General features: G+C 43.6%; 1 protein-coding gene across 2 annotated transcripts; it reads left to right on the top strand.

Annotated features, from left to right (window-relative positions):
* The first annotated feature begins 299 nt into the window (after positions 1-299).
* Positions 300-19,332, top strand: fscn2b (fascin actin-bundling protein 2b, retinal). Of its 2 annotated transcripts, XM_049563217.1 has the most exons (10): positions 300-540; positions 833-924; positions 1,205-1,287; positions 7,394-7,577; positions 7,922-8,020; positions 8,976-9,702; positions 16,611-16,767; positions 17,767-17,888; positions 17,992-18,159; positions 18,317-19,332. In XM_049563217.1, exons 5-10 carry the CDS (start codon positions 7,928-7,930, stop codon positions 18,520-18,522), a joined length of 1,473 nt encoding a protein of 490 aa, XP_049419174.1. In that variant the 5' UTR covers positions 300-540; positions 833-924; positions 1,205-1,287; positions 7,394-7,577; positions 7,922-7,927; the 3' UTR covers positions 18,523-19,332. The 2 variants fall into 2 exon arrangements, with proteins under 2 accessions (XP_049419174.1, XP_049419176.1); XM_049563219.1 differs by lacking the exons at positions 300-540; positions 833-924; positions 1,205-1,287 and having other exon boundaries at positions 7,299-7,577.
* The last annotated feature ends 1,132 nt before the right edge of the window (positions 19,333-20,464 follow it).

The following is a 20,464-nucleotide window of genomic DNA, read 5'->3' as shown; positions in this document are numbered from 1 at the left end:
CCAGGCTTTGAGCCAATCACGGCCGCGCAAGGTGTTAATCTTGACGCGGATTGGCCCGCTGCTTTTCACAGAGTCCCCTCACTCATCACGTTTAGCCCGTTGTTATTAACTCTTTCCTACCACACAGGAAGGAGCTGCTCTGCCCATAAAACACGAACCCGCACTGTAATAGCCAAATGTGAATTAATGAATGATTCAGAGGCGGTTTGTTTTTAGAAACGCGATACATCAGTTAATCCGGACTGTTTCAAAGCCTCGTTTCAGACACATTTAAAGAAAAGCGAGGGTAATATACTGAACTATAGTGGAGCACATGGGGCGACCAGAGCAGTGCTGCAGCCTTTTCAAGCGTGCGCGTTGCCCTGATCATAATCAAATCAGCATGCAAGAAAACCAATGGGATTAAAAGCACATGAGAAATGCATGCTTAGCAGTGAGGTATAACCCACATTCACACATCCAGGCTCTAAAATTGTGGGTCAAACCTGCTCCTGTTATGCCGTGTACAGCCTGCTTTACATGGCAGAGAAACAGACTCAGGTACAGTGACTGGAAATGATTGAAACATGGGAGGGGGGGAAACGCTCCCCCTCCTCCTCTCTTGTTTTAATTGCACTGATGTTTTACAGTTGATAACGCTGCACGTGTTGTTGACGCCTTTCAGTTTCTGCAAAGTCCCCCCCCCCCCCCAAAAGCCGGAGACATTAAAAGCAGCCATTTTAAATAGCACTAAAGTCATTCCCTCCTACGCTATGCAGTCACACAGGCACCAACACTGACAAACCAATCATCAATCTTCTCTCTCTTTTTTTAACCTCCAAAAAATATATAGGCAAGGTCCTCATAAAGGAACCGAAGGAGAAGGCTGACACCGCCTCTCAGTGGTGGCTTTGGGAATTACAGCTGTGAGCATGTCAGGTCAAGGTGTGTGAGGATGCAATTTTCTTTGCCTTAAGAAGTAGGTAACAGCAATTAAAACGTCTGTTTGTTTTTTTTACTGCAGCTCTTAATACAATAGCAACGTTTACTTGAGTCTAGATTGAAGGTAGAAATATTTATCAAATGGCACAATCTACAAAAGTGCACTTAACGTTTAACACATTTAACCTCCTGGTTTGTTCTGCAGGCATCTGTTGTTGCTTTTCATGACTTTGAGGCAAACTGCTGTGTTTGGGTCAAGTTTCTCTTTTCTCTTGTTCTCCAGTGTATAAGGAGAAGAGACGTAGGACAAAGACAAGGAGGAACAACAAAATGGAAGTGTGTTGATGAGGAGAAGAGGAAGAGGTGGTAAGAAAAAGTTGATACGAACATCTTTTTCCATCATTCATGTTGGACACAGGTTGGAAGGTGTGTGTTTGGCTCATTTGCATTAAAAGATGTCCTCCATTTTTCACTTCTTCACATTTTTCATAACAATCACACTTAGTCGATGAGGCTTTAGTAGCTGGCTGCATCCTCAGACTTATTTTTACTTGTTCTCACCCAAATGCATGTTCAGTGGCAGATCTTCCTATAGGCGACACAGGCAGCCGTCCATGATGCCACCCATACTAGAGAAAATGATGCAAGAATCTGATGCTAATGATTGGTCTGTAGTAGGGTACTGCATATATTCCTGGCAGCGCAGTTCACCTTAATGTGTGTGATCATCACCCACAATCAGAATGACATCAGTAAAGCATTGACGGGTATGATGGAGTGGAACAAAAAAATGACAGAGGATTAAACAAAAGAAAGAAACGTGCGCATATTGCATCTACGTTTCCTCATGCAATGTTTGTGCAACAAATTAGCGCCCCATGAATAATGTTATGTCCTTAACATAAAGTTAAAAGTTACTGTGGTTAGGTTTAGGAAAAGAAACATGATTAGAGTGTAATTTAAACTGACTCAAAGTTCTTTCAAAGTTTACACGGTTCTTAACACCGGTCTCCTAGGGGGAAAGTCGTGGGGGAAAGTCCTGTGTTTTGTGACCCATCCACCACCCCAGTCTGCCTGGGGACCACTTCCTTCTTTACTCCCATCATTGCATTCGTCACATGATCACAGCCTTCCTACTGGGTCATCATTTCGTGGGATGCGAACAAATTTTTGTGCATTACTTTTTGTAGGAAAGCATACAAACAAGTGCATGAGAACAGCCTAATAAAACCTTTTTTCAGTTGGGGGGTGTGTGTCAGCTGTAGCTTGCCTAGGGCACGCAGCGTGCTAGGTCCGGCACTGTGCATGTCAAAAAAAACAAAACATGACTGCAAGAAAAGAAACTACATGTCTTTTCTATTATTTTTCTTACAAACGTAATGTATTCTTATGGAAAAACATGCGACGGCTTCTGGGTAAACAAGTAAAAGCCGTTCTTCAGTTGTTCTCAGTTGGATTTGAGTTTATATGCAAACAACTTTTCTTTTAATCTTTTCACTCTTTTGTACCCTAATGCAGGTACATTTACACCTCAAATATGACAAAGCAGCCTAAAGTACTCAGAACATGCTACAAAATGTGGCTTTTCTCCCTTTCTTTTCCTTTTCCCTTTGATTTCCAACATGGTTGCCAAACAAACCTGTTCCTTTCTAGCCTAACTCGGCCCTCACATAGTCGTGTGTAACTGGGTAACAGGTTGCCATGTCTCAGGTCCTGATACAAGTAGATTTTAACTGAAACAGGTTCATAATGTGTCAGGGAAGAGAGGAAGAAAAGTGAACAAAGAAAAAAAAACCTTACAGCTTGTTTTGGCGTGCTTTTTGCAACAGCAACAACAAGGACAAGCGGTGGACTCAAACATTGATCCAGGTGATCTCTCTTTCATTCAGTTCACAACCTCTGGAATTGAAGTGAAAACGAGAGAGTGAGGAGGGGGAGAGGGACTGAAAGTGGAAAAAAAGGGGGTAAAAGGATGACTAGAGGAGGAAACTGAGGAAGAGTGTGGAAGCAAGTGTGTATTTGTGGATGTGTGTGTGCAGGGAGGGGGCGTCTGTAGGAGCAGAGGGGCACTGTGGGGTACGAGGCAGCCCCCCGCAGTCCCAAGTAATGGCAGAATAGAACTTAATAGGGTAGAAAAAGGCTGGAGGCTGTTAACTCAGAACGGTCATTTTGAATTCCCCATTCTCTTCCTCAGTCACTCCCTTCCCCTCTCATCCCTTCTTCCATGCACCTTCTATATCTTTAACGTGGTTTCCCATCCCTGTCTGCCTGTGTAATTTGCCGATTCTCCCTCCGTCTCCCTACACCCTTAACCCATCGCCCACCGGTCACCTTCCAGCTGTTTCCCCTTCCTCTCCTCTCTTTCACCTCCTTCTCCTTGCTCTTCATCTTCTCCTCCACCACCACCACCACCACCCCTTTTCCTCTCCTCCTCGCCTTCACCCATCCATCCTTCCCTTGCCTCATCTCTCCCTTCCCTTCCCTTTGCACCTCCCTCCCCCCCCTCCTCCTCCCTCTGTGTCTCCTTGGAGGAGGTGTAATGATAGCTATTTGAGTGTCATCAGAGGACCGCTGTAATGGCTTCTAAAGCACCATTCCACGGTTGCCACGGTGAACCTTGCACAGCCGCCGTCCCAGAATAAGGAGTTGAGGGGGGAAAAAAAACATCTGGTTGGCTATCGACAGGCGTCACCGTGCCGACGGCATCAGGAGTGCCGGCACAACAGCAGACGATGACGCAGCCCCCCGGGGGCCACAGGGAGCGAGCTAATGATGCGTGGGATAGGACACATATGAGGAGGAAGTACAGTAATAGTGATAATAGTGATAGTAATGAAAATAATAGCACTGATAACAATAACAGTATATGACTTTTTTGATTTGTGTCTGTCTGCTCCTCCTGCCTCCTTTTTTCTTCCACTCTCTGCAGTGTGTTTTCTGTGTGTGTGCAAGTATGCATGCGTGTGTGTGTGTGTGTGTGTGTGTGTGTGTGTGTGTGTGTGTGTTTGTGGTTTATATGAGAGAGAGAACTCCAATTTTTCCTGATTAGGATTTCAGGATTTTCCAATCCATTTATTTTAAAGATAAAGTGTTGCACACACACATACGCACACATGCGGGATGCAGCTCCTCTTACCAACAGGAGATCAGATGGCTCGACCAAGTAGAGAAGCAGAGTGAACGACTGTAGTGAAGTGGTTTATCCACATCATTAGGTGTGTTTATGAACACACAGGTGGACTAGAAAGTTTTTCAAAGTCTTGATGGGCTATATATAGTATACATTTAGGTAATGCTTTTGCCATTAAATGTCCCTTTAAAGTGGAAACAGACAACTTTTCCTCCCACTTCCAAGTGGTATTATTGTTGCAACCATTGTCACAAAGAAAACAAGCTCGCTTCCTGTTTTCCTCAGAGCTTAGCAACTACCAAAAACACAGGACACACTGGCTTTTGTTTCACCATCTGCCATCTCTGCTACTGGTAATAACTGCAGAGAACTTACACTGATACTCTTTGGTAACTGGGGATAGATACTGATAGCTACTGGGGAAAACCAAAGCTTTATCCTCTTCCTATTTTGGTTGCACAGTGGTTGACACACTTCCTTTGTGCCGTAAATCGAGCCTTTATTTTCCAGGGAGATCGTTCTCGGTGGCAGAAAGAATTGCAAAGTGAAAGTGAGGCTTAAAGGAAACCAGTCTAAACAGCATGGACAGCATTGGCATTGTGCTGTCAACATTTACTTCATAATCATAAGTTAAAGCAAAAAACTTGACTATTTGCACTTTAATGTCTTAGTTTGACGGGCGTGTTTCAAATCAATTGAATTGTACGCTGAAATAAAACCAAGATGAGTTTGCGGGGTTTACATTGGACTATGCCAGACCTCCTGTCTGCAGAGCAGTGACGCCCTCTGAAATTTAAGATATAGAGCTTTGTGTAGTTCATCAGCATTAAGTGAGTCCAATTTACAGTATGTAGTAAAGAGTCCGTGCACTTCTATTGCTACTATCTATCACTGGCAGGTAGTTTGTCCTTTATTTATCTCACATCAGTAATATTCATATATTATATGATACACATACACGCGACAGCATCAGCTTAGGTTTCATCATGACTTATAGACCTTTGAAACTCTCACATAACAAACATAATTTATGAATTGTTATAATTAATAACAGACAAGTAAGTAGAAACTAAATTACCCAGTGCCCATGGGCAGATTATGAGACAATGGGCCCCTGGGCACAGACATGCAAAGAGGTAGCACCTTTGCTAAATAGCAGCTAGACACACAGACCTTATAGTTGTTAAGCCTTATTTGTTGTCATTTTGCATCTCTCGCAGTCATATTATGTATCTCTCTGTGGTTTTGTGTCCCTTCTGGGTACTTTTGTCTCTTTTTTTGCCCCTTTTTTGTAGTATTTTTTGCGTATCTTTGTAGTCATTGTGTGCCTCTTTTTGACTGTCGCCCCTTTCATAGTCATCATGAGTGTCTTTGCATTTTTGCATCTCTTTTCAGTCGTTTTGTGTCTCTTTGTGGTCATTTCATGTCTCCTCCTGGTCGGCATGTGTTAACGTGATGGTCGTTTTGCAGGTTTTGGCCCCAGGGCCTGTGCCTCGAAGGCTCATTCATTTATCCACCCATGCTAGTGCCTACTGCATTACAGCAATTAGTAAAATGAGACCACAGCCACAGTTTTGGATCCATGTCTGATCCTAGGGATGGTTCTCTGAGATTTTGAAGTGTTTATAAGGTTCTTATTTAAAGATTGTAAGGGTAAAATGAACATTTTCATGATTTTAAGACTCTTGTATCAGTTATTTTGTAATAAGATTTCTCTTCCAGAGCCAGTGGTCTGTTTCTGTCTTCTTATCGTTTATGCAAAGTATTTGCCAGAGCATACTGCAGGGGTGAAAGTAGCAGAAATAAAGCAAAGAAGCAATGTTTAAGAAGCTGATCTCATGTCAGCATCTCAAAAAGGTGGCATGTCTGTCTGTTTAGTGTTCACACACTCGGTTACAGCGCTAATGTCCTTCAGTATATGTGTTTGTGTGCGTGTGTGAATGTGACACACACTGTTTATCACATTTTGCGTAAAGCACAGCAGTTCAAGTCTGGGTCAGGAGGAGTAAATCTTTGGGTGGGTGGTGTTTACTGTGAACCCTGGGACCCTCCTCTGACCTTTGTGTGTGTGTGTTTGTGTGTGGTGATGACACGCATGTTGCTGTGGGTCAGTGAGTCTATGTGTATGTTTATGGCCACTGACAAGCAGAGGGGGGAGTGTGTGTGTGTGTGTGTGTGTGTGTGTGTGTGTGTGTGTGTGTGTGTGTGAGGAGTGGGGAGGGGTCGTGCCGGTAGATTAGCCAGGTTGGGATGATTGGGTTGAGGATTAGATGGACTCAGGAACAGACACGTCTGTTTACTCTGCAAAGAAGACTTATAATAGGCTGATTGGCAAGGTTGATTACTCACACACTGACACACACACACACACACACACACTTGCAGACGCACTTGCTGCACACACACAGTCATTCAAACCCCCATATGTTGATTAGCTGATTATTGTTTCCTTTACAACAGCCGCCATCTCCTTTCCCATTGCTTGTCTCCCAAATTCGGATGTGAAGTGCGACTCCCTCAGCCTCTCAGACACATTTCCCATTAGGACTGACCCAGAGAGCTTGCAATCAGAGAAGGTGTGTAACTAAACCCCCAGCATAGGCAAGTAAGGGGAGCTGCACTCAGGCAACTACCCCAAGGCACAGGGAGTGCTCTGGTTACCCGGCGCCCTGTGTGCATGTGTGTGTGTGTGCATTGTTTCTACTTACCTGTCTTTATGTGTCACAGAAAGAGGCGAAGTGCAGGGCTCAGAATAAAGCACAGAGAAAGGCAGGATTATACACATGGCAGGTTAGAGAAAGGCAGAGAGAGAGAAGGAGAGGATGGGAGGAAAAAGCGACAGAGGGAGGCTTAAGACTACAGAGGCGAGCACCCTTTGTTGCTGAGTTCAGCTGTGATGGACGGCTTATGTTTAGGGGAAGAGTGAAGGAGTCCCTCAATGCACCACCATAAAATTTGCAGGACTGCTGAGGATGTTCTTCTTCACTGATCAAACTTTGGTCTGACTAAACCAGGAACGCGGACTTAAAGGAAGGTGAAGAAGAAAGTTGGTGTATTCGTTGTGATCCGAAGATAGTAGGCAAAAGAGGGACGGAAACAAAACCCAAGGGAAGACTAGTCAGAAGGGACCAGGTGATTGAGCCTTCAGGGTGAATAACAAGTCAAGCAAGAGCGGGAGTAAGGCTGGACAAGAGAGCACTGCTCAACAAGAGAGAGGGTTCGGCTGCAGAAGTGGAGATAAGCAGTCGAGAGCAAAATTAGTCTACAGAGAAAGAGAGGTTGACGCTGGACTCCGAACTAAAGAGAGATCAATGCTGACTCAAGTCTTTGCTGCCTGATTAGGGTGAGGAGAGGCAGCGGTGGCGGAGGGGAGCTGGGAGACCCGATCAACAGAACGTGAGAGCCAGCAAGAGGAGGAGAGAAGAGAGAAAGAATTACAAGAGGACGCTTGGCGAAAGAAGCCTCTTAAATCTGGGAGCTGGAATTAGAGCCGCAGAAACTGCAGAGGGGAAGCCACAAAACCACAGTAAGTAAATTAGGAGGCTGTAGCTGGAAAAATGTATAATGAAGCCATGGGCGGGGGAAGGAATTTGTGGTCTTGGGAGTGCTTTATATACTGTACCTTAATGAATTGATTTCCTGTCTTTAAGACTTTCTCATTTCATCATTCTCCATGACTTCATCCCCCTCCTTATTCCTCACCTCTTTTAAAAACCTTTTATCCCCTCCCTTTTTATGCATAACCCTCAATCCTTCATCCCATGTCAGGTCTATTTGCCTGCTCTCATACTCCTTTCCTGCTCTTTCCTCCATCCCTAGCTTGTCTCACCCCTTGTTCTCCTTCTTTCTCCTACATCCCTGAATCCACAGGTAAAGATGCCTGCTAACGGGAACCGTCCCTTGAAGTTGCAGTTTGGTCTTATCAACCATGAGGGTCGCTACCTCACTGCTGAGGCCTTTGGCTTTAAGGTACAAACATGTCATGCAAATTCTAAAAGCAGAACTATAACAAACTGCAAGGTATTCTCATACAACCATTCATATAAGTAACAAATTAGAGCTCCACAAATGATGTTAGAAACTTAACGTAAAGTTACTTACTAAAGTACAGTAACATACATTAGGTTTATGAAAAGAAACACAGTGACAAAGAACCTTAAAATAACAAAAAAAAAAAAGTTCACTTGGTTTCAGTTCCGAAAGCTGGTTTCCTGAGGGAAAGTCCTCTGTTGTTTGATCCATCCACCACCCCACTCGAACACCTTACGCAGACTTTCGGTCTCCATACTACTTCCTTCTTTACTCCTCTCTACGGCTGGGTGTCATCTAGAAAATTAAAATTCAAATACCAATTCTTGTACCCTTAAAGTGATACCGATACCAGTACAATACTTAATTTTCTGGTTGAACTCCCAACTTCGTTTCAACTTAACCGCACTACAGACTGTGTGGGTTGTAGCTGGTAGAGTAGTGGGCCAATCGCATTTCGCATTAAATAGAAGAATGCTTGTGGTGATTGGTTGTGAACAAAACCATACATATAGTAATTTTTTTCTAGATCTTGGAATAGGATTGAATGCAAGTATCATTTGACTGGAGTAGTTTCAATATTGGGTTATTTTGTTCGATACCTTAAAGGTATCAAGTACCAACACTCAGTCCTACTGTCAGATTGCAACCATCCCGATTATATGGGTTTTACACAAATTACTGCCTCATGATAACGTAGGTTATCTTCAAATTGTGGTGCACTCACTGCTTTTCGAACAGTGCATGAGAACAGCCTGCATATTGGTAACTTTTTTGGTGTCTGTACAGGGCTGCACACTGTATGGTATGAACTTGTCAGGTTTGTTGTATATAGAACCAAAGACTAAGGATGAAAAGCCTTCATGCTCTGTGTTGGAACATTTCCTTGTCTCAGGTGAATGCATCAGCACCCAGCATGAAGAAGAAGCAGATATGGACTCTAGAGCAGGACTCTCAGGACACCCAGGTGGTCTACTTGCGCAGCCACCTGGGACGCTACCTGGCCTCTGACAAGGACGGCAAAGTCACCTGCGAGGCGGATGGGCAAAATTCAGACTGCCGCTTCCTCATCGTGGCTCAATCAGATGGTCGCTGGGCCCTGCAGTCCGAGCAACATCTCCGCTTCTTCGGGGGCTCTCGGGACTACCTGTCCTGCTTTGCCCAGCTGATCACAGATGCTGAGCTGTGGGCAGTGCACCTGGCGCTACATCCGCAGGCCAACCTGCTGTCTGTGGCCCGCAAGCGTTACGCCCACCTCTCCATGGAGGATGGGGAAATTGCTGTGGATATGAACATTCCCTGGGGTGTGGCAGCGCTCCTGACCCTTGTCTACCTGGATGGGAAGTACTGCCTTAAGACCTGCGACAGCCGCTTCCTCAGCAATGAGGGGAAGCTCTTGACGCAGAGTGGGAGGGCCACAGCCTACACGCTGGAGCTGAAGTGTGGAAAGCTTGCCTTTAAAGACTGTGAGGGGAAGTATTTGTCTCCCATGGGGCCTACAGGCACCCTGAGGTCTGGACGGTGCTCCAAGCCAGGCAAAGATGAACTGTTTGACCTAGAAGAGAGCCACCCACAGGTGGTTCTGATGGCCGCCAATGGGCGATATGTCTCCATAAGACAAGGTAAGGATAACATCAGCAGGAGATTTTGCCCTGAAACCTTGCATGCATGCACAAGCTGCAGCTCTTGCAGCTTCCTGGGTTCCTTAAAGTCCAGGATCCCACGTGCCTAATTAAATGGCTGAAGGCTGACCTTATGTGCCACTGAGTGTGGTCACATGAGCCTTTTGCTGACACACACTGACCTACACACATACATAATAAAGCAGAGGGGCAACAAATACTACAACTACTACAGTTACTACTACTATACAGTACATATTGAGCACTGATACACCCCCCGGAAAACTGAGCTTACAATTCACAGGAAGTACATTGACTTGTGGGCATGCTGGTTAAGGGTACAGGCCACTCTAATGATTGACAACTGATAAGGGATGCATGGTAATTATGGGTAATGTAGTCTGCAATCACCATGCACCAGCATCACATTAGATAGCTGCATCTTTCCAAGAAAACAAGATAGATGAGGCTGATACAGGAGACTATCAGCCTCATCTGAGAGACCTGAGACAGATACGTCATTTGTTTTAGGGCTGCAATTGATTTAGCTTAGTCTACTGTCGGTATTAAGTCTTGCACTGGCGAGTGGTTTGCTCAGATAACAGATTTATTGTGCACCCATGTTGGGAATTACTACCGAAATAGATTTCTCAACAATTTGCACATAGTTTTACATGACTGGATTTTAATGCTGGCAGAGAAAGTGTTGTATTCCTGTAATGGTGGATACCTCGTCATAAAATGCTGCGCATATAATAGAAAGTTTTACCAAATAATCTATTATAAATGATCTTTTCAAAAATCCCCTTTCATTCCTTCTCAAATGTTCCTCCTGGCTTTGTTGGGTAATGGTGTTAACACTCTACGCTTTTGCCCCTTGGGCTTACAGAAACAGCTGCCTGTAACCTATATGCTGTGCAGTAATGCTCTGTTGATACTGTATTATGTATTTACTCTTCGGTCTTGTGACAGGGCGGTTGGGGTGCGTTATTTGATCAGCATGCAGGCACGACACCAGACTACTATACTGATGGATTATGCCTGTGCCACATTGGCTTCAAAGTTGTTGTTGTTTTTTTCCCCTCTCGAATACAAGGTTGAATTTCTTTGATCAGTGTAAAAACTAGAACAACTGTAATTGTGACGATCATGTTTCATCTAGCCAATGTGCACCAGACGGACTTGGACAAGTGTTCAACTGCTGATGGTCGAAATGGTTTGCTGGTCTGATTTGAAACTGGATTTGGGACGGATTAGCATACACCAACATTGCTTGTCAGCATACTTGGCCATGACACCCATCTGCAGGCTGCAGATTCTTGTCTGCAGGGTCGAGTTACTTCAGCCCCGGGTGCTGTAACTGAATCTCTCCCTGCTCATTGTTCCTGGGTAGCAGTGAGAGCTCCAGGCAGAAACCAAACGACTGGGAGCACTGTAAACGGATTGGTTGAAGGGAAGGAAAGATGTGGTGCAGTATAACACGCATACGGTATAAAGAGCAGCTTCATGTACGACTTGTATGCACAGACAGAAATTCTTTCTCACATTTTTTTCTGTTACTGCCTGTCTCTCTTTCTTCCCCCCTCTCTCTTCCTACACTTGTTCTGCACAAACAAAAGCTTTATCTTCCTCCGACACACTCGCCCACACACAACCATACCATCCTGCTGCGGCGAGTGGTGAGTTGAGGTGTGTTGAATTATTGATGAAGTTGGCCCCTGTTCCTGGAAGGCGAGGGGGGGAGTCTGCTTTCAGAAACCCAAGCTGCCTCTCACCTGGGGCCAAAGCTTCTGCCCCTCAGGGTCCCACTCTAACCCACTAATCTAACCCGGTTACCCCCAGCACATCAGTCAGCGCTGATGTGCTGCTGCAAATCAAGGAAACAAACTGGTTAAGAGAGAAATCTATTGTAGGTGAAATGCTGAAGTGGGACAAAAGTGATAAATTCTTCCATGCTAGTACCTCAACATTCTTTAGTGCTTGTGTAAATATATCTCTGGGTTCAACATGATGATTAAAGGAGATGAAGGGAAGAGAAGGGAGGATCCAACTGGCAGAGGACTCTCTAAGGATTTAAGTACAATAGGAGTGTGTGCGGAGACAGGTGGGCTCTTTGTCCTCCCTCATGTCACCTGTGTCTTTATACATAAATTACCATCTATGTTTTGTGTTCCATTTAGTCCAGAGGAGTCGTGTTGGCTTTCTATTTTAAAGTGAGTACAAATGTAGTAAATGGGTTAGTGATAAAAGAGGGTCAGCTGTTATGAGGTAGAGCATGAATTTAGATATTAAACTATTTTAGGTGGACAGCAACGGAATGCACTATTTTCTCTCTGCCCTGAGATGCTCTTTATCCTTGTTGCCTGCAGTGTGCGTGTGTGTGTGTGTGTGTGTGTGTGTGTGTGTGTGTTAGCGTGTCATGTAGATCTGTCATCATGTCTCTCATCACCTCCCTGTGGTCCACTCTGCCCTCAAAGTGAAAAAGAGATGATGGTCCAAAGAGACAAACTTTCCATTAACACAAGTGAACACATGCACACAAATACATACATACACACATAGTCCATGCATGCACACACACACACACACACACACACACACACATACACACACACACACACACACACACACACACACAGGACCAGATAGGCTGGGGAAAAAAGAATGGACTGATATAAAAACAACAGAAAATGTAGTTGTGGAGGATGAGGGATTGGGTGCAAGAGGAAAATAAGGGACAGGGGGATAGTGGCATCAGCTTACCATTAATAATAGATGTCAGAGCCAGCTATCGCTGATGGATTAGTTAGGCCTGCTCCACTTGCAGCCTGCAGGTAGGACAACGGCAGAAAGTGGAGCTGGATCTGGGGTCTGATCCAAATGTGGCACTGTTGATGTGTGTTTTTTGTGGGCATGTTTGTGTAGATGCGCCAGGGATCGTACTGATTAGGAATGTGCCGTGCATAGTTTATCAGCGATCATGGCTATGATGACAGCACCTTATTCCGTATGCTTGACCAACTGCTGTGTCAAAGATGGTCATCAACACAGCTATTGATATCCTCAGATTGCTGGCTTGGATTTCAGCGTATCTAATCTCTTTCTTTCCCTGTTCTCTGTTTCTTTCTCTTCCTCCATCCTTCTCTCCTTCCTCTGTCCCCTCTCCTCTCATCTATCAGACAGCGGCTGCGAGGTCCCAGCTGAGCCCTGTCGGAGGATCATTTCTGGGTTGAATTAGTGTGAAATGGACACATGGAATAGGTAGACAAAGCATGACATTGAGTCGGGATGAGACAGAATGAGAGTGATGGGCCCCCAGGCATAGGTGTGGAGTAGAGGGGCAGAAATTTATGCTTCAAATGCACTTAAGATCAATGATAATTTCACCAGTTGTAAGACCTCATGATATCTAGTTTACTGGGTGTGAATATGATGTGACTAAAGCATCCCAGTTGCTCAGTAACCATGACATCTTTGTTGCGTGTCATTCCCTGTCTCCTCCAGACTGTATCTATAACCAGGTATCAAATTAAAGCAAAAACGCCCCAAAGAATCTCAAACTGGTGCATGTGTGTGCATCTACACTGGATTATGGAGATGACATTTATATGCATGCATCCCTCAGTAAAACCACTTGATGCGGTGTATCATAGTGAGCTCAGGTTTATAATTTGTGATACCCTGAGAACTCATCGCCTTGAAATGTAGAAGAAACCTGAGCTGACCTCACTCAGGACAGACAATATCTTTGTCATTCAAGGTCCAGCGCCATAAACAGGTCAAATCTGTCCAATACTTGGATTTATGACAAAACACCTGCATGTGTAACAACACTGCCCTCAGCCTTATCTGTACTTTGTGTTAAGTGCATGATGGTGCAGAGTCTGGGTGTCAGGTACAGTGTCTTTGACATTGGAGGGTTGTGATGACAGTAGCTCAGGGAATGAAGATGTACCTGAGGCTACTGATGATGAGGCCTTTTATCAATCAGATTATTTAAAAGCAGAACTGGAGCCCAGTGTTGTAGCCCAGTCAAGACCACCTAAACCAAGACCAGGTCATGACCAAGACCAGACCAGTGCGAGTCCCACACTGCATGACACCTACGAGAAAATGTAGAACATGCAAACCATAGGCACTCCTCAAATTGACCTTAAAGATCCACATTTCCATAAAAACATTCACAATAAACAAATGCGGATTTCTCTTCATTCACTTCTTTTATTGGCATAATGTATATGTGTGTATGTATAATTTTAACATGAGAAATGTCACATTTCACAAACATTTTCAAATGGCATTAAGGAGCTGAAATCAACTTAGCCTTCTTTACTCAATGCTCCCTTTTTTCCACAGGCAATTTAGTGATATCCCCGCAGTTGTGGTCTTGAAATAAAATTCCAAGTCCTTTTTGTCTGAGACACCGACAAGACTGAATAACATTGTGGTCAAGTCTGAGACGAGACTGAGATCTTTAAACCCTGGTCATGAGACCAAGACCAATCACAAGTACTACAGCACTGCTTTGAGGGGAGACCAAGTCAAGACCAAGACCAGAAATGTACAACATGCAAACCATAAGCACTCCTAAAGCTGATCTGACACATCCACATTCCCATCAAAATTAAATACCTTCAAAAAGTGGTCTAGCGATAGGTCTTGAGACCAAGACTTATCTCAAGTACTACAGCTGGAGCCTGAGATTGAAGAGGCTATCTCAGACGATATGAGCTCTGAATCAGACAATGGTCACAATACAGCCCAAGTTATAGTCCACAAAGAAGTAAGAACCAATGAGGGTACCTTATAGTTACCTTAACTGCCTCAACCTGGCTGCTATGCGTGCAAGTAGACCTCCTGGCAAAAAATTTCCAACATGGGAAGCCGGAAGATCTTACTGGTGATGCACTTTCCTGGAGAGCTTGGCCTTCAGCTGTTGTAGCTATTGCTGTAGAAAAGGAAGGAGGTGGCATGACTTCCAAAAGTTGAGAGACTAAAAGACTTTTTATTCAGAAGCAACTTTGATTCAGTTTGGTCCGAAAATTTAGATAACAATTCATTCGTAAGCGTGTTAGCATGCTCATGTCAGCATTAGATCAAAGCAGCCTCACTGAACCACCAGCATGGTCAGTCTCTGTCAGACTTAGACTTGTTTAGCAAAGGTGAGAGTAAGTCATGCATGTGCAAGTCACAAGTCTTAACCTTTACGTCTCAAGCATGTCTCAAGTTACTGTGGTGAGATTCAAGCAGGACAAGTCAAGTCACTCAAAATTGTGATGAATCAATAAGCTAATAGATTAGCTAAAAAAAAAAAAAAAAAAAATCCTGTACCTTTCTTTGTGGGTTTTGCATAGACAGATTAAGTTAAATGTGTGGTATGATTGCCATGTTACTGATTTTTGAGCTTCAAACCTTTCATACCATTCATTTATTTATTTATTAATTTATTCATTCATTTAAGATATAGCCAGTGAATGCAGTTCCATTTTTTAACATGCTTTCCATATGTTTGATCATTCATCGCTCTGTTAGCTTGAGGGTCGAGAGGGGTTTGGTAATTACCTGCACATCCCGCTAAGTGTGGACCATAAAATCCTCTGGTCTTTTCCTGTTTTTCCTTTATTCTTTTATTGAGGGGATTGAGGGATTGGACGGGTAGCACTTGAAAGCTGATTATATCAGAGCCCTGCTGGGAAGAGGGCAGATCGGCAGGGCCGGAGGTGGGGTGATGGTGGGAGGTGGGGGTTTGAGGGGGTCACGGATAAGGACGGAGGGAGGGAGATGGGGGAAGGGAGGAAGGTAGAGAAGGGTGACCAGAGAGGGGAGATAAAACCGGGGTAATGAGCACTGATGAGTACTGTTAAAGGATTAAATGTATTGGGATGCATCTAATTTGGTATTTAGCTCTCTGCAATCTGTCTCTTGGTGGTGACAAAGAATTATTTTCTTTTCTGCCAACATTTATAATAATGCTGGCAGCTGAAAATGTAACAGTGGCCTGTTTGTGTCAAAAAGGACATCTAAAATAGAGAAGAGATGAGTACCAGAGAAGACAGAACGTCACTGTGTTGTTTCTCACACGTTTGATACCAATGTTATTTGGTGTGTTAGCAATGAAATGCTAAAATAATTGGTTTCTGAGTGGTTTCTACAACATGTTTGGCAATCAAAGGTGTGGTTTCTGTTTGGTTGTTAAGTAGTCTCAATGCAATGGTGCAGCGTGTGAGTGTTATCTCTGTTATCTCTGTGTAGCACATATTATTAAAAGAAGCATGCATTCTACACATTTAGTGTGCAATAGCTTGTGTCTGGAAGATTTTCCTGCACGGCCACATTTAGCGCATTTATTTTATTTACATTTATATTCTGTCCATAAATGCATCCAGAACCACAATCAGTGAAAATGTATTTACCCCTCAGGAAAGTGTATGCTTGGCACGTCAGATCAAGGGCGCATTTCAAGACGGAATCGCTTAAAAATAACCTAACATCCCAGGATCAAATGTGATTACCAAGTCTTTCATGCTGGGCCAAGCTAAACATAACAATACAACCTGATTAGCAAGCCGCTATGGTGCTGTTTCCCCAGATTCCTTTGTTGGTTTTCAACTTGCCACTTAGAAACCAGAAAGGAAAGAAAAGGTAGAGGAATTTGTTTATTTCATGCACAAATTACACCCGTTCAGTACAATCAGATGTGTTTTTGAGAACGCATGTGTTGATGCTGCCTTAAAGTTTGGCAGTAATTGCACATATGCAATGTAATACAACAAAGAAATGACTAAAAATGGAAAGTGACCTTTAATAAAATATGTAAGCCACAGTGAATGGATAGATTTCACTATACAGTCCTCAAGTTTTCATGCTTAAGTATTAATGACAGCACGTGTTTGCTATGCCCCTCCCAGGAGTAAGCCTTGCAGCCAATCAGGAGGATGAGACAGACATGGAGACATTTCAGATGGAGATTGACAAGGAGACCAAGAAGTGTACATTCCGCACCAGCCAAGGAAACTACTGGGATCTAGTGGCCCACGGAGGCATCCAGAGCACTGCCACTGAAGTGTAAGTCAATGCTCTTTTAGAGTGAAAGCATCATCAGGTGTCAGTTCCACATTTTATGCTACAGAAATGGGTTCACAAAAGGAGCTGTTCTGCACAATTACAGTATGACAGTTGTAATCTCACTATCAAAAAATGAAAGGTGCTTTATACGACATTCAGAGCATTAACATAGCAGCAACTATTTGCTGTGTAAACATATATCGTAGTGAAGTCACGTTCTATGTGTGTTTATCCCACGAGTAGCTAATTACAGCTGGTAATGCTGTCCCAACCCACAGTGGCAGTGTCAGCCAGCGGGTCAGCCAGCCATGTGCAAGCAATCTCAGTTCAGACTCTGAATCACAGATATGCCCTGAATGTCGCGTACAGCTCCTTTAATTGTTGCCTTTAATCACATACAGCCCTCCACTACTCCACATAAACTTTGACCTCTGAGCCCACAAGATATAATTGTAAATAGTCGTCATGATTACTTTAAAAGAAATAAAATGAATTTTATGACTTAATGGCAAATATCTAATGCAACATTATTAAAATACAATGCAGTCATGAAATTTATATGCATCTCATGCATGTATGAGATGACAGATAATAGGTAATAGCGATAAACAAATTTGAGTCCATGATCTCAAGCACGGAAACGTGTCTTGGCAAATCTGATTTTAGGGAAACTACTCTTTTGTACTTTAGTTTACCTTTTTTTGTTTTGCATGTGCATTCAACATGTGATCACAATATTTACAATGGTGGAAATCAACTAAGTACGTTTACTCAAGTACAGTACTTAGGTACAATTTACTGACTTACTTTGCAAGTATTTTATTTTAGTTGCTTTATATGTTTACTTCTCTACATTTCAGAAGTGTTCTTTTAACTCCGCTACATTTATCTCACAGCTGGAGTTAAGTTACTTTACAGATTACAATTCTACAAACAAAACATATGATCACTTATAAGCAAGGAAAGTCTGATTTCCTCTCCTGTGATGCCCAACTACAGGTCAGCAAACACCATGTTTTCAGTGGAGTGGCTCAGCCACAAGGTGGCACTGAAAGCTAACAATGGAAAATATATCTGCACCAAGAAGAATGGTCAGCTCCTGGCTGTCAGTGATTCCATAGGTGAGAGACAATGTTAGGTTTCGTCCTCCTCTAATCATCTTTTCCCTAATTCACCTCCTCCTTCTGATGTGTCCTCATGATTTTTCTGTCACCCTTTTATCAGGCGAGGACGAACAACTCACTTTGAAACTGATCAACCGACCCATGCTGATCCTGAGAGGAGAGAACGGATTCATCTGCCACCACAAGAACTCGAACACACTGGACGGCAGCAGATCGGTCTACGACATTTTCACACTGCATTTTAGCAATGGGGCGTACCACATTAAAGGTCAGGGTGTGCCCACTCAACCCAAATCTATATGATCCCAGCTTCATCTTTGCTCCCCAACTCTATGAAAAACTTTACTTGATCACAGTCCTGTTAGTCCACTCTGCATTACTGACACCCTGCTGCTGCTCTCCCCTTTGTGTACTCAAACATTTAGGTGTCGATGGGCGGTTCTGGTATGTGAACAGTGCTGGGCTGGTGTGCTCAGACGGTGAGGTCCCTGAGGATTTCACTCTGGAGCTCCTGGAACACGGTCGCCTCGCCATCCGTGGCAAGAATGGCAAATACCTGCGTGGAGACCAGGGAGGCACACTGAAGGGAGACGGACTCACCCTGAGCAGCTCAGCCCTTTGGGAGTATTAACACAATCCAATATTAGTCCTGACTCTGACTCCCCTCTCATCGTCGAGTTGATCGGCTGCTATTCACCAATCAAAAGCCAGCATCAATACTTTATTAAGGTGAACTCTGTGGCACTTTGAAGTGAAAGACAGTTACTCGTCAGAGACAAGTTACAGCTTGTCCTGATTTCATCCCACTTTTCTCTCCTTCCTGTTCCAAAGAGGTGGCAACAGAGACTTGGAACAGATTATTGACTCATATAGCAGGAGAAAGAACTGACCACATTCAGCCAAGAAAGTGATGAAGTGAACAATGTTTGAAGTCAACTTGATCATGAAACAGCAAAAAAATTGTGTGAATGAACTTTAGAGTTTCTGTGTTGATCCTTAAGTTGTTGTTGTTTTTCACTGAGCATGTGCTGCAAGATTGAATCATTGTCTGAAACTAAAATACAGATTTTAAAAAAAACATTCCTCCATCTTAGTAAAGACATGTAGATTTCTCAGTATCCTTCAACCGCTGCAGATGTCAAACCAAGCAAACTTTATCTTTTCATGTCATCGTTTCTCCTCGTCTTTATCTCTCCAGCCTGTCTCCCTCTCCCTACAGGTATTACATTACTGACAGTCTAACAAGTGCAACAAATCGGGGTGCCATTTGAGACAGACAAGGTCCCTATTACAAGAGAGGTCACCTTTTAGCAGTCTTTAGCATGGTGCTGGTGTCTGGGGATGTATATTAGCAGTCAAGAATGATTGGGTTTCTGGTCGTCAACTGCAGAAACAGTAGAAGACTGTAACCGAGACTCATGTACATGGTAGCTGTACTAATTCCAACTTGTAACTGGAAGTGGATGGACTTTGCATTTGTCCCTCTGTTATGTTTTACTACATTTCCTCTTTCTTTTATGAACATAAAGATTAAGAAAATACATTTGTATGCTTGTATGTTCTGTTTAAGTTATGTCACATTTCTACCAGGATCACAAACAGGAATTGGGTCCAGTTTGTGTTATAGAGACTAGCTGGTTTACTGTCATCCTGCACCATCATCGCTACATGGATCCATGTGGGGAGATCCATTTCCACTGATGTCAGTCTGTATAACTTCATGTTTCCTCCTCTTGGTTTGTTTGTAAAAAGCCAGTATGAACATGAACTGGACCAGAACTAAAAGACAACAATGTATGATTTTTTTCAACCTTGATGTGCAAGCCCTCCAGATGTCAATAATTCACAACACACAAGAATGTAAATGCTTGTGTTATATCTTTGACTGCAGGTAAACAACACCACTAGAAGCTTAACGGTTCTAACATTCAGAGCATTAACATAGCAGCAACCACTGACATAAGTGGCAGGACCATAGCCTGTAGAGACAATGGACGTAGCTACCATGAAATCACCCACTGGTTTGTGGACTCCTGTTTCAAAGCATTGAGTTTGGCATTTCGACTATCGCCATCTTGGATTTTTGGAGCCAGAAGTGACCAAAGTAGCACTGTGAAGGAGCGAGGGGTGGATCTGACAGAGAGGCCAATAACCTCCCAGGCTGTAAACATGTTTATTTCTGCTGTAAAGTTGTGCATTTTAACATGAGAGTCGATGGGGTGCAACCTGCGTCTGCAGTCAGCCTCGAGTGGCCATTAGTGGAACTGCAGTTTTTGGCACTTGTGTGTTGGCTTAATTTTTCAGCCACAGAGGTCCCATTTGGGCAGGTAGCAAGGTAGCGAAGAGTAACACCCATGCCCTGGTCCCCTCCCTGGTTAACACCATTAGGACTGTCAATACTGTTACCACTGTTAACACTATTCATGCTGTTAGCTCCGTCAGCTTCTCGCCACCAGCTCACACACCTCCATGTTGAGAGTTGAGTAACAGTCTAAGAGGGAAAAAACACTCTTTGGTTGAACTTAAGGGAATACATCCTGCGATTAGGGGTCATAAAGAGACATTCCTTCATT

The sequence above is a fragment of the Epinephelus fuscoguttatus genome, linkage group LG20 (genome assembly GCF_011397635.1).
Source record: "Epinephelus fuscoguttatus linkage group LG20, E.fuscoguttatus.final_Chr_v1".
Taxonomy (NCBI): Eukaryota; Metazoa; Chordata; class Actinopteri; order Perciformes; family Serranidae; genus Epinephelus; species Epinephelus fuscoguttatus.
The sequence above is the reverse complement of the archived record's forward strand: the minus strand, read 5'-3'. Positions and strand labels throughout refer to the sequence as shown.

Bases quoted from the DNA above. Each gene is read 5' to 3' on its own strand.
- fscn2b (XM_049563217.1), top strand. From the start codon at position 7,928: ATGCCTGCTAACGGGAACCGTCCCTTGAAGTTGCAGTTTGGTCTTATC. The intron at 17,889-17,991 runs GTGAGAGACAAT...CCCTTTTATCAG, and splicing joins GGCTGTCAGTGATTCCATAG to GCGAGGACGAACAACTCACT. The intron at 18,160-18,316 runs GTCAGGGTGTGC...TCAAACATTTAG, and splicing joins TGGGGCGTACCACATTAAAG to GTGTCGATGGGCGGTTCTGG.